Source organism: Pagrus major, chromosome 8 (genome assembly GCF_040436345.1).
Source record: "Pagrus major chromosome 8, Pma_NU_1.0".
Classification (NCBI taxonomy): Eukaryota; Metazoa; Chordata; class Actinopteri; order Spariformes; family Sparidae; genus Pagrus; species Pagrus major.
The window spans coordinates 26740575-26754861 of NC_133222.1; the positions used below are offsets into that span (position 1 = coordinate 26740575).

Sequence of the window (14287 nt, forward strand, 5' to 3'; positions counted from 1 at the left end):
TTGTGTCTTGTTCATTTAACCTAACTTAACCTGTGCACAAACAGAAAGCTACAAACTGAAATATGTGGTTGCCTAAGCTAGGCTAACCACATCTTGATCTCACTCTATAACAGAACAATAAGCAAATTTCCCAAAATACTTGATTATTCCATTCAATTTGAAAATCAGCATACTGGAGGTTTTCATTCAAAATTCTGTGATTGGCCTCAAAAAAATCAAACATATCCAAGACATATTAATAAATTTACTAAAAGTTTAAACAGAGTACTACAGAAATACACTTTTCATGAGAAGTAATTAGAAAATGTTATCTGGTCTGAAGTCCAGAAACACACATAAACAAAGAGCTCACCTCCCAGACTGAGGGTGTTGAGAACAAACTGTGAGCCGTAGAAAATAGTGAAGCAGGTATCTTCATTGTGTTTGTCCTTGCCATCTTTGAAACGCTCAAAGTCCTTGGAGTTTCTCCCCGGACGAACCTCTCTGATCTCAAACAGGTCCACTGAAACACGGCACACACATTTCTGGTTGTTATTATTGTTGAAGGAGATGATTTGCTTTTGTAAATAATCCCTGCTGGGGAAGACCACTTCATCTATAGTCAGGATCACAAGACACAAGTAAGAGTTGTAAAAGGGTTCTTTTTTTTTCTATTTCACACATTTGCAGCTCCCTGCCTCAGTTAGTGTTCTTTAGGGGATGGTAATTTTCACACTTCGACACACTGTGATGCTGGCAAGTTCAATACACTGTAGGAGCACATGCCTGTGTTCCTTTCTCTTTGATGTTGAGGCCCTGTTTTCTTATCACCTCTGTTTTTAAGTTTGAAGCAACTCTACAGGAAGAGGGGCGCCATCTTATCGCCTGGCAGAGAGGACAGTGTTTTCTTTGCTCATAAACATTTCGTATGAAGACACTTTTAATTAATTTACAACCCAAAACCTCTGGATGAACTTTCTCTCCCTTTGCAAGTAGATAAATCCTCTTTCACAGGTCATGTGGAGTCCTCTGGTTGATTCACCAGGAGGGACGAACTGACTGGTCAGCAGAAGGTGTCAATACAGAGTCTTTACATATGTAAATTAATCCACACATCAAATGGTCCTCTTTCCCTTTGTTTTACTGTATTTCTTTATACCTGTGTCTCTCTTTCCTCACTAACTTCTAAAGCACACATTAGCTTGAGAGACACTGGAAACCTTCTGATGTGTTCCATGCCAACACTCCCAGGTCTGTAATTTACGACTCATCTGGTTTCTTATCTGTGGTCAAAATCCACCCAAATGGTCTCTGTGTTCCTCCAGATTTCAGACCATTTCTAATTAACCATTAAGTCAGGATCTCATTCTCTTAATTCCAACAGATTAAGGGTCAGTAAGAGAAGCTCATAAAACTGATCTTTCTCCCGTTTCTCTGTGATGAAATTTGGCTAAAATCAAATTTAATGTTAAATGTGTCTTGTGTTTGGTGGAACCACAGTGCCCTCCAGTGGTGAGTCCAGGTACAAAGAAATTAGACTGTCGGAAATATCTTTGGTTTAATACGTTTTCCTGATTAAAAGTTTGTAATATGTTTCTTCATTTACAGGTATTATGACTTTAAGAAATGCTTATATGTGGTCAGATTCTATCAGTTCTACTGTGTCTTTAAGTGTTTTCATGTTTGATCCAGTGTTAATTTCTTTTAGTCGTTCAGCGAATTTAATCAGGTCATATTATTTCATTAAGTCCATTTATTTTGCCATGGTAAGGTCCTGAGAAAGGTGAAGCACGATCGCGAAACATTAAATCGGTTTAATTTAATTCAAGTTTCGTAAGTGTAGGCGTTTGATGAATCGCCAGCCCTCCCCTTAGAGACCGCCTGCCGATTTGGACTACAAATACCAAGAGACAACTCTCGCACGCTCTCTTGCTGTAACCTCTTGTTGTAACTCTTTTTGTAACTCTCTTCTAAAATTTTCTTCGCTTCACTTTTAAAACCTTTACTTTTTGTATTTTTGCGACACGCTCTTAGGCAGAAATCTCCGCACAATTGACCACGTGCGATTTTTACCTCAATCTTCTAATTTGAGGATGCACTGATTCTAAGTGCTTTCGTTTTGTTAAGTATCGTTATTTTACTCAGTAGAAGTTAATTTGACTTAATTCGTCTTGTTTTGAGTAATAACTGAGGACTCGCCCGGCCAGCGTTATTCTCTAGTTATTTTCGTCAAGAAAGTTGAATTAGTTCGATCAAAAGTTCAGAGTCACCACTTCAGGCAAGAAGAAGACTTTTTATTACGACAACCAGCTTTGTGCAGTAATTGCCTGCATCAACAAACCGTGCGACGGTTTGCAACAATAGACATTTGCCAAGCCAAGACCGGCTCGCCCCCAACGCTCACAAGCGGTGCCATCCCGCTGGGCAGTGGACCGGGACCTTCCTGCCGGGTACTGGACGGACTGCTCTCTCCCTCCGACACCTGGACGAGAGAAAGCCACTGGGAGACCGGACGAGCTGCGACATCCCTCCGGCTCTCGACCGGCATCTTCAAGCCGCAGACGATCCGCGACTCAACTTCTTCTCTTGGACCGGCACCGAAAGCCGAGATCAAGCTATCAGCTCCGGAGAGGTCCAAAGTGGTGAACGTCCCAGTTCAGGCAAAGTAGGCTAAACACCCATGCACACTGCTGGAGTCACACGCATGTTCTTGAGTTGGTGGTGTCTCTTTTCTTTTGATTCATAGTAATCTTTAATTAATAAGAAATCCGGTTAGGGTCTCGTTAGTGTCAAAATTACTATAGTAATCTTTGAATGCTTCCCAGACTCGCGACTTTACCATCCGCTCATCTCCATCCATTCATTACCATGATCATTTAGTCTCTACATTTTATGTTATCATTATTGTTTGTTTGAATCATCCTTTCATTTATTCACCTTGATTTATTTAGTAAATAAACATATTTAACCGTACGTCGTTGTCTGTGCAGGTTTGTGTTAATGTGGAGAACCGATGGATATGTGTAGAATTCACTTCTTCATGTGTGAGATTGAATAAATTGTTCTGAAATTGATTAGAATTGATACAAGTTAAACTTGTTTAGTCGAATTTGATTAATTACCTCCGGATTATTCAAATAGATAAAACATCGGAGGTGGTGCCCCATTAACGAGTGTTTATTATTAGTGTATCTCCTACAACACTGAAACATGGACACTAACATGCACACTAGTATCTAAACAGTGGGCTAGAGGCTCCACTGCTACTTTAATACTGCTTGTCAAGAGATTAACAGTAGCCTGTATAAGTTTTGTTTATGTTTACTGTCACTTCTCAGAACACATTGTGTGTATTCTTGAAGCCTGACAAACCTGTTGAGTGCATTTCCTCCTTCCTGTGCTATGCTTTATCATGCCTAACCATCACTGATCAGTGGAAAGAGAGTGAAACTACTGGTAGGGTCACCTGGATGCTTATGTGGTTGCATGTGTTTGTGTGTGTGTGCATGATACAAACAGAATTAGAGTGCACTTGTAAAAACTATTGCTTCATAGCATTACCAGAGGCAAAAAAACTCCATGATACCTTTAAAGGAATATAAATGGGTTCAGTCAGACAGATAATTAGTCAGTAACAATAACTGTGTTTGGAAGTGATGACAGATACCATCAATATGCATATAATGTAAATGTACAGTAACGTTTATATTGGTCCTTGTTATAAGCACTAAGCACACAGTTTATAGACTCCTTAGGAACATTAATAAAGGTTTTATGAGTTTCCTGTTTATAATCATATTACAAACACAAATTGAGTTTAACTAACTTACCCATTATGTCATTATTAAACTTTTTAGACAACATTTTTTTGTTGAATATTAAGTTCAGACATACTTTATTATGCATTTATAAGCTGTTAATTATGCACTTATTGTACTCACTCATAGATACCAGCCAGCTAGATATGCCTGTTTTTTCTCCATCAAGAGCCATGCGTTATTCCCTGAGAAATGAACTAAAATCTGGACAAACGCCCTATGTCATGATGTCATAAGTGCAAAAGTGATCCGTCCTTTCATCTGGATCCACACAAAAAATTACAGGCTGTATTTTGTGCCGAGACCCATCCTCCATCCGAGTTTCATGGAAATCTGTGAAGTGGTTTTTGTGTAATCCTGCTGACAAACCAACCAACAGACCAACAAACAACCCAACCAATGGACACGGGTGACAATATGACCTTCTTGGTGGAGGTAGTTATGCAAAAACTTTCCAGCGAGTTGGTTTTAATGGGGAGGAGATTTTGTCAGTGTTTTAAAAATACTTCATACTCACAGACACCATCAGTCTTGTCTGCAGTGCGTGTCCATGCCACCTGCTGGGTTTCCATGATGACCTGCACAGTGAGCCGCTCCGCCTTCTGCCGAAACACTGTCATGACCACGCCCATCTCCATGTCCCGTTTGATCACGATCTTCTTGTACTCTGTCATCTCGCCCTGCTGCCCCCAACAAGCCATCTCTGCAGCTGAGAGGGGACGGAAGAGACAGAGAAATGTTCATTCACTGGCAGTCGACAGCTGTGTAAAAGGCTTAGATCGCGAAGGATACTTGAGTACCTACAAGATTTTAAAAAGTCATATCACCTTGATTATTATTATTATTACTTTTAATATTATTAACACTCATATCTTAATAAGTAATGTCGTTATTACTGCTGTGGCTGCTCCCCCCCCAAACTGCTATTCTAATTCTAGTACTAGTGCAATAATAGGGCCCCTAAATAAACTTGTCATTTGTGAACACGTACAATTTGAATTAAGTCAAGGCAATGTTTTTATGACCTCTAAACTTGGCGATCAAGTTTTACCAGACAGTTCACAAATTTCTGCTTTTTTGCTGTTTTGCTTCCAATGCAAATGTAGGCTACAGCATACAGATATTTTTTTTAACGGATTAGGGCTTTTGGCACCTAACAGTAACATAGCCAGCAGCCTAAGTGTAAAATGATCTTCCTGTGACACATCTATAGGTCCTGCAATGGCCTTAAAACCACAAGTGCAAGTGCAAACAAGCCTCCCCTTGCAGCAGCATGAATCTAACTGAACCCACCAACCAACTGAACTCAACGCCTGAAGAGTCACAAAATCCAAAGATCACTGTGGAATGATCTCAGCATAAATGATGAGTTGTATTTATTTGGGGTGCCCTATACATTTCATCATGTAGTAAACTCTGTCTAAAAACACTAGTTTAGTGGTGCATGGATGCCGCTTGTGTATCGTTTTGAAAGTTGCTTTGAACACTTTTTTTAGAGAAGACTATGCAACAGTTCTATCTTTTGAGGAACGATGATTGTGAATATGGATGAAAATTTCTAAAGGTAAACACATAAACCAAGAAGGCAATATAAACTGATCAGCGACAACATTAAAACCACCTGCTTAATATTCTGTTGGGTCCCCTTGTTAAGCTAAAACAGCTCTGACCTGTCAAGGCATGGTCATAAGACTTCTGGGGGTATCCAGTGGTGTCCTGCACTGGGGCATTTGCCGTGGATCCTCCACAGATCAGACTTGTTCCAACACTTCCCACAGATGCTTGATCGGATTGGGTTTTGGGGAATTTGGAGGCTGGGTAAATGCCTTGAGCCCTTTTACATGTCCCTCAAGCCATTCCTGAGCAGTGTTTGTGGTGTGTCAGGGTGCATGTTCCTGCTGGGGGGGCACTGCCACTGGGGAGTGCCCTTGCCATGAGGGGGTATACTTGGCCCGCAACGGTGTTTGGATGGGTGGTTCGTATCAAGTGGCATCCACATAGGTGCCAGGACCCAAGGATTCTCAGCCAAACATTGCATTGTAACAAAATTATCAATGTTATTCATATCACCTGTTGGTGGATTTAATGCTGTGGCTGATTGGTGTAAATGTGTAAGCAGGCACTTGGACCACAAAACTTCAGTATTAATGATAGTCTTTTATTTCACCGGCAGTTTCTCTGCTGAAAGCGTGATCAATGAATCCCTACTTGCCCAACTCTGCACTCTGTCATACTTAGCTGAGAGTACCTGAACTGAGTCAGTTCAGTCAAGATGACAGAACTACCTTGTTTTCTGTAACACAATGACAATCTGACAATCTTAATTTCCCATATTACGTGATGATTAACAGTCCTCCTAAAATCCGTAGTTCTGACGAAAGCCAGTCTTCTTATGGTCACCAAGAATTAGGCTCTTTTTTACCATGGCTGCCATTTTGGGTTAGTCTGGGTCTCATGGAGTCATATACTGTACATGCACATTACCTGTGTTCTCACCTCCTTCTTTAATATTCCTTTGATTATTTTTCAGATTATTATTATTATAAATGGTCCAAAAACAGGGAAATATTTCCATTGTAATTTCCCAGATCTGAAAGAGGCATCTTCCAATTCCAATTCCAATCACCGTTTTCTGCTGATCAAATAACAGATTTCAATCAATTGTTTCCACTCTTCTAGACACATTCTGGTTTTGACAGAGACAAGAAACAATCAAAACCTAAAACCAACATCCCTGATGTAGCTCTTCTGCACTATTTCCACCACACTTAACCACCTCAAATTCCACTCCTATAGAACTTTTCTCAGTAGCGCTGCTTTCAGACACAAACTGAGCTGCGTGGTGACTCATTCATCTCGTTTCACTGTGTCTGGATTCAGGAAACTGACGTCACTACAAATGTTTTGATGAGTGGGTGGAAGAACAGAAAATCCAAAGTATCTCTATTTTTGGTTGACACAACCTTTTATAGCTCAAGCTCATTTACAGAATCTATTGACTCAAACGGAGCTGAATATGTGCTTTAGTAATCCTTTATTGATATTGATATTACACACACACACACACACACACACACACACACACTATTGTTGGTTTTGGTATGACTGTTGAAAGACTTTGATCATTTGACATGCCTCTGAATTTCCATGTGTTCTGGACACTGCGTGAAGGAGGTCACTACGTGGCACTAGAGAAGACCGAGTAATTACATGTTACGTTTAAGAATGTCGAGCATAGACTGTACCATGAAAATTTCATGTGAATGAAATAATGATTGTTAGACAAGGCTTACTTCCTGCTGCCATCTGGTGCAATAAAATATACTTCCTAACTGGCATGTAGAAGTGTTTTGTGCAGGACTCTGATCAAACATGTGACATTTTGGACAAACTGTACCATTTACACAGAAGTTCTAACAACATCCTGTTTCATGGTGAATAATTCCTTGCTACTGCATCAGCATTCCTTGCTACTGCATCAGCATCCAATTACGGCGGATTTGGACAACCTGCTAGCAGGAGGACTTAGAAGGAAAAAAAAACATGTTATTTCCCATTACCACTAGGTGGTGCTGCAACTGTAAGCACAATTTGGCATGTTAATGTATTCAGGCCAGTACCCTTATCAAACCAGTAAAGTTTGTTGCAGATGTGTAGTAGAGTTACATCAACTTCCTGTTTCAAGGTGATTCATTGACCTTTGCTGCACCACCACGGCCACACCCTGAACGTCTTAGGTGTGTTCTCAGCATGTTTGAGGTGGCTGTGGTCATTAAACGATAAATTATTGTATTTTATAATCTTAAAAAAAAGGTCATTTCGTGCAGCCACTCTGGGACGCTGTGACTGTAAGCAAATATTGGTATGTAAAAGTATTCAGAATGGGACTCTTATCAAATGTGGGAACTTTTAATAACTTGTCATCACAAAGATGTTAGCTGTAGGAGGAGTTTGCCAAAATACAACACATGCAAATTGCTAAAAATGAGCAGTAGAGTTAAAAATGGCTGACTTCCTATTGAGTAGTGGCACCAAGAAAGTTTTTTGTAGATGTAAGTGCGGATAAACAAGTGCACCGAATTTCATGCATGTACGTCAAATTAGCCGCAAGGGCTGTTGTAAGACGTTAAGAAAAATTTCCTGTTGCCACTAGGTGGCGCTATGACTGTAACAGAATATTGGCATGTCAATCTCTTTAGGCAAGGACTCTTATCCAACATGGGAAGTTTGGGGCAGATTTAACTATGTTCAGTGGAGCTCTAGCAATTCCCTGTTTTATGGCGCCACATCATTGATATGATTGATATTATTCTCATTTTAAGACCATTTAATGCTTCTGATATAATGATAATATAATAGTGTAATGATGCAAGTATAACCCTTCAAAGAGTAACAAATGTCTTAATAATAACTAATAATATCTTCAATATTTCAGAAAAAATAAATGGACTATCAGGTTCAGTTAACAAAAAGCTCATGTAAACACAACATGTAATATCAAGGTCAGCACAAATAATTGCATTCATACACATATTGTTGTTAAAAAGTGCACGGTAAGAAAAGACATGTACTATAAAATCGAGAATATAACTGTCATGACAGGTCTACTGAGAAATCCTGTAGCAATACCAATAGCCTCTGTAAACCAATAGCATCTATTCAATAGACCCTACCTATCGGGTTGACACAGACAGGTAAACACAGGTAAACATTTATTCATAACATATCAATAACTTAATGATGAACTTTATCATTTTGAATTGGTACCTTCAGTATCTGGATAAAAAAAAGAATCTGAAATAAAGTGTGCCAACAGACAGAACTGCAGAGTGAAAGTGAGTTTTTTAGGGAACTAATCTATTCTATAGCCATACTGTGCCATCAAAGCCACAGAATACTGTGTACAGGGTCATAAATTGGTAAAATGAGTGGAGTTCCCCTTTAAAATACAAATGAAAGACATATTATCTGATACCCTGTACTACCCCTTGCTCTCTTGTTTACTGGTGTTTCTATGTGTCCTCTCCAGCTGTAGGTCACCCGCTTTTCCTCACATACAAAAGTAGTATTAATATCAGATGCAAATATAAGAGTTCATATCCTGTTGTGACCATGCTCTCTTTGTGCCTGAGTTCATTTTATTATTATCAGTCTACTGCCTTTGCTTTAATACAATGACTTCTCTTTAGTTAATCATTTATTCTATATACAGTATTGGTATATTGCATCATGATTTTGAGGGGTAAAGTAAGACGGGTAAAAGTGTATGTTCCCAAGGACGCTGTCTTTAACTTTGCACAAAACAGGTTAATAAAAGAGCCGTTACTAAAAGTTTCCCACCATCTTATTGGCAAATGTTTGTCAGTAAGTTTGGGATACTTTGGCACAGTGCAATTTCATGGCACAAAGAGACTAGGAATATGTAGTTCAGCGATGAAAAAAAAAAGTCATGTGCACATGACTTGTGGAGTTAAGAGTAGTGTTAAAGGGTTTTCAACCTGATTCGCCACAATACCTAATATTTAACTTGCAAATGACCAGAGAGATATCAAAAACAAAACTGTGGCACAGGGGGAGCTCTGTCTAATTTAACTAAATTATGATTCAGATATGTTATGAAATATCAATAACAAGGTACTGTGGAGAATAGAGAATAGTCCAATCCAATCCAATCCAACTTTATTTGTTAAGCACTTTAACACAACCAAAGTTGACCAAAGTGCTGTACAGAAGAATAAAATTACATATAAATACAAAAATAAGTTAAAAGACAACAAAAACATGAGTAAAAAAAAATAATAAAAGCCACACAATACAAAGCAATAAAAACAAGGAGATAAAATCGACGTCTTACTGGGTGTCAAAGGCCAAGGAGAAGAGATGGGTTTTAAGAAGAGATTTAAAAACAGACAGAGAAGAGGCCTGAATAGAACAGAAACAATTCAGAATGAAAGCCAAGATGGAAATGAAGAGAAAGTTGGTGCAAAAAAAAAATCACTTGGCACAGGGGCCACATTCTTTAAATCTAATGTGATTGAAAGAAATGCTTTAATGCTTCTTATTATGAAAAGGCATATATAAAAAAATAATGCATAATTTCATGTGCAGATTAATATCTTACTTAATTTGGATGATACTGGATTGAATTCCACTTTATTGTCATTGCACAGAGCGAAAGTTCCAAGACAAGGAAATGCAGTTACAATAATAATATATGTATACTGTTGGTAATATTAATACATGTGAATCCAAATGTTTATTGTGTGAATAACCATTTTTTGCCTTCATCTACACCTATGCTTATATTAAGACCAACACCCCAAATCTAACAAGCGTTCTTCAGTGTTCTGAAGGGAAATTAATCATTAACTGAGATTATTATATAACTATTCCCCCGTTTTTTCCGGCTGAAACCTTGAGAGGGGACTGTCCCAGCCTTAATCAGACTAACAAATTTCTTCATACCAACACAGCAGCGATACTTAACACAAATACTGTTCCATCACAGCCATATGTGTTCATGTCACACATGAACAAACACACACGCTTCAGGACAAATAAAAAAAGTAGGATGTGATGATCCACTGTGTTGAATTTTAACAGAGCAATGCTTATATATACTCACAAATACACCGTCAAACTCTGCGGTCGAGCTAAACAAGATCAGATTTCATGGGAAGTTCATCTGAATTGCACCGGGTGTTAAATGGCAATCACAGAATGTGAAGAAATAACAGTTTTGACATTATAACGTCTATGCGTTGCGGAGATATCTACTGAAGTCAACATGCTAACCAGCTAGCCCCAGCCCATCCTATCCAAAGCTCCTGTGCTAGCAATGTAAAGACCAACATTCCCCTGGTTCTCTGAGCTCCCAGTCTGGACCTCTAGCTGCACAGCTAACTGAGCTAACTAGCTAACAGCAGCTACTGTTAGCAGCAGTTAGCTGTTACTCTGGTGATATCTTTTTTCAAAAGGTGACAATTCTTGCAAATTGTACCTTTAAAATAAACAACAAAAACATAGACAGAAAGATATTCACTGGTTAAATTAAAAAAACTGTGAAAATGCCAGAAGATAAGATGACAGTGACAACAGGGTGACAAGTGACAAGCTAAACGTTCACCACAGTTCACTGACTATAAATCCACTACAATTTTGTGTTTTTATCACTGTATCTTTAGATTAAAGTTGAAAGTGAGCTGTGTGTATAATAACTCATAGGCTATGTATTAACAATAAATGCAAATAACAGATATCACTACATGATTTTAATGAAACTTTACATAATATAGATTTTTTAAAATTAACACTGAATAACAGCATTGGATATAAAAGTAGAGAAAAGAAAGATTTTCCCCCATACAAAGACAAAGACAAAGTGTTAGAGTGCATGTAGCTACAGTCCTGCAAGTGCACAATGAGTTTTCCCACCTAAATGTAACAAAGGCAGAAGAAACATGTGAATGGCTTGGGTGTGCTAACTCTTTTTGTCTCAACACTGAATAAAAAGATAACTGTATATGTGGCACAAAAAGGGTTTGCTTGTAAACCTGCAGCAGTAACTCCCAACTCTACTTCTCCACCCAGCTTTTTTGTCCCTTTTGGCAATTTATTTTCCCTTTAGTGAGAAGTTGGTCAAGGTGTAGCTAAAAGGAGTGAACATCAGAAACATGACTCTGAATGAATACTGTAGTATTGCTCCTTGTTGTGAAAATGTTTAAACAAAGGTCATATTCATCCAGTCTCACCAAAGACCTTACTACAGGCTAACGCCCGACAAGCTAATTTCAACGGTGGAAATTTCTGCGTGCAAAAGAAGCACACGTACTTGACCCATGGCTAGGCTATTATAGTCCTAGTTATGGAGCAAGGAAAATTCAATGTTCAGGAAATGAAAAGTTTCATACGTTGTTACACTCTGGTGACTTTATGATGTTACAGTAAACTAAACGCATCGTCCCCACATGAGGACATAATTTTTTCCAAAAACTACTTCCTATTCAAAGATGATGCTTAGTTTCTATACTTATCAGGTCCTACTGATCCCAAACAACCAGCAGAAATTAAAAATGCCTACCAAACAAGAGCTCAGGAGGTGAAAGGTGTCATTTGTAAGAAATGGTCACAATTTAAAGGTAGTTCCACGATACAGGGAGCAGCAAAACCACTAGCTGCTGCTCACTATACTTGCTACTACTTGCTGTAGCTATATTTACCTGTAGCAACTAGCTGCAGTGAGCAAGCAGCTTAGTTAGCTGAGGAACTATGTGGTTCTAATAGCTGACTGGAGTCTGCCAGTACGGCAATCACGGATAAAGAGGGAGTCACTGTGGGAAACAGGGAAAATATCTCAGTATAACTTCAGCCTAACCAATACTCCATTTTTAGGGTCCAATGCAGTGATCTCTCTAATGTGGTTATCAAATGCTTTTGATGGAGAAATGTAATGGAGACAGAACATCTCAGTTTTATTACATTTATTAAGTTGTACAAAATGGAAATACTCAAGTAAAGTACACTTAGTACAGATTAAATGTACTATGTAGCATTCCACTGCTAGTTGTTGCTAGTTCATCGCGTTACCTAAACGCACTGTTCAGTGTGTGTACTGACTTCAGACGGGGTGCGTGAAAACACCTTTAGCTTAAAAACAGTGTAAAAACAAATTTTCAGATCAATTTGGGATCTCAGGGCTTCTGGAGACTTGGATGACGTTGGATGAGCTGTATGGAGACATTTAATGTTTTGGGGGTTTTTTTTCTGTTTTTTTGTTGGGTTTTGTTCATATTAAAGTCCTCGTCTAGAAGGTGCAAGGCTCCACAAATGATTTGTGCTGGTCACCCGCCATTCCATCACATGGTGGTGAATAGATACTGGCTGAATTTTCTCTTTTTGGGTGAGATGTTCCTTTAACTAGCAGTTAAATGACAGTGCATCTCAGGCAATGTTGCTGTGTAATGCAAAAGTAATGTAACAAGACAGTAACAAATTACTTCCTACAGGGAGTGAATCATAACTTCTTTTTTTTTAAAAAGTAACTATTAATGTGTTATGACTTTTTTGAGAAACTCTTTGTGTTAGGTTGTATTCTAGCTTAAGGGACACACATTGAAAACTGTCTGTTCACTGTGTCCACTGTGAAGTTTTAGGCTGTATGGACTTTTTACCAAGCGCTCGTTGTTCAAACCATGAAATCTAAGTGATAATAGAAAAAGGCTCAGTAGCACGACACAGTGATGTGGGAAAACAAGCCTACATCCTTGTGTCAGCATATTGCACTTGGTTATGCTTCCACCTTTCATACATTATTGTTTTTCCTGTTGAACTAAGCTTTCATATGGTAACTCCAGAACCTGTCGTTCAGGATGATCAGTGAGAACAGGTGCAGGTGGAACAGTAAAAGCGCCTGTTCGGGATCACTACAGGCTGTGACAGCACACAGGACTGAGTCCATGCTGTGAACCGCCTGGTCAGACACATCATCTGCAGCCCAGCAGATATGCAGTCAGTAAAAAGCGGATTTCCCCTCTTCTGGCTTTACTGTCACACCACGGGCACTTCAACACAAACTGAAAAAAAGCATTTTAAGAAAGTCACAGACTTACCTTTACAAGTGATCGACTCTCTTCAGCTCGAGTAGCGCTGGTGTTTTATCAGATCATGATTTGAAAGTTATGAAATGAAGCTAGAGAGGATGTAGAATGTTGACAAAAAAGGCCAGCCGCAAAACGGCCAGTTCCTCTATCTGTGTGTACAAGGAAGTAAAAGTTAACTTGCATTATAGGCATAGCCTGCAAGTTATAAAAAAAAAAAAGAAAAAAAAAAAAGGCCGGAAGCAGGACGGTATCTATGCAAACTACACCGTGCAGGAGGCATCGGGCTGTGTGAGCCGACAGTTTTGTGGGTGAACACTGACATTGTGTTCAGAACACATGTTTTGGACCGAGTTGTACCTTCTCCCACTGTCAGTGAAACAGCAGCAGCCTGAACACCGCCCAGCGACATGTTGGACAGGTAGGCTGCTCCTTAAAGACAGCGACTCAGTGGTCCAGTACCGTGGAGGAGACGGTCCGAGAGCACGAACAATCACTCCATTCACTCAAACAGTCCCGCTTATTTCACATGTGAGAAGGACGAGCATGTTCACTCCTGTCTGTTATCAGTGGAGGAAGCGGTAAAGTCTGTAATATCCTGACGCATTCACATGCTGTATGCAGCAACAGCTATGGCTGCTGGGCAGAACATATAGGAATAACTGTGGATGATGGCAGCAGCACCACACAAAGCAATTTATTTCCATGTTCCTCTAATCGCTGCTTTTGTCCTGTAAATGAAATATATATAAAAAATATTCCAAAATGGTTGTGAACCACTGATTTATGATTTAGAATGCAACTGTTGGAGTTCCCTGACATGTGAGAGGCTTGAGAACGGTTCTGAAAAAAGATTTGAATAGCAAATACAATAGAATTAAATCAACTTGAGTT

The 14287-nt window shown here is 39.1% G+C and overlaps 1 protein-coding gene across 1 annotated transcript in view; it reads right to left on the reverse strand.

Moving 5' to 3' along the window:
- Positions 1-13553, reverse strand: part of plcg2 (phospholipase C, gamma 2) — a 43848-nt gene extending 30295 nt beyond the window's left edge. The window contains exons 1-3 of the mRNA XM_073472493.1: positions 13406-13553; positions 4315-4506; positions 353-502 (exon numbers count right to left, since the gene is read on the reverse strand). Coding sequence (XP_073328594.1) covers positions 353-502; positions 4315-4498 — 334 coding nt within the window. The 5' untranslated portion in view covers positions 4499-4506; positions 13406-13553. The remainder of the gene's footprint in view (positions 1-352; positions 503-4314; positions 4507-13405) is intronic.
- Positions 13554-14287: the final 734 nt, after the last annotated feature.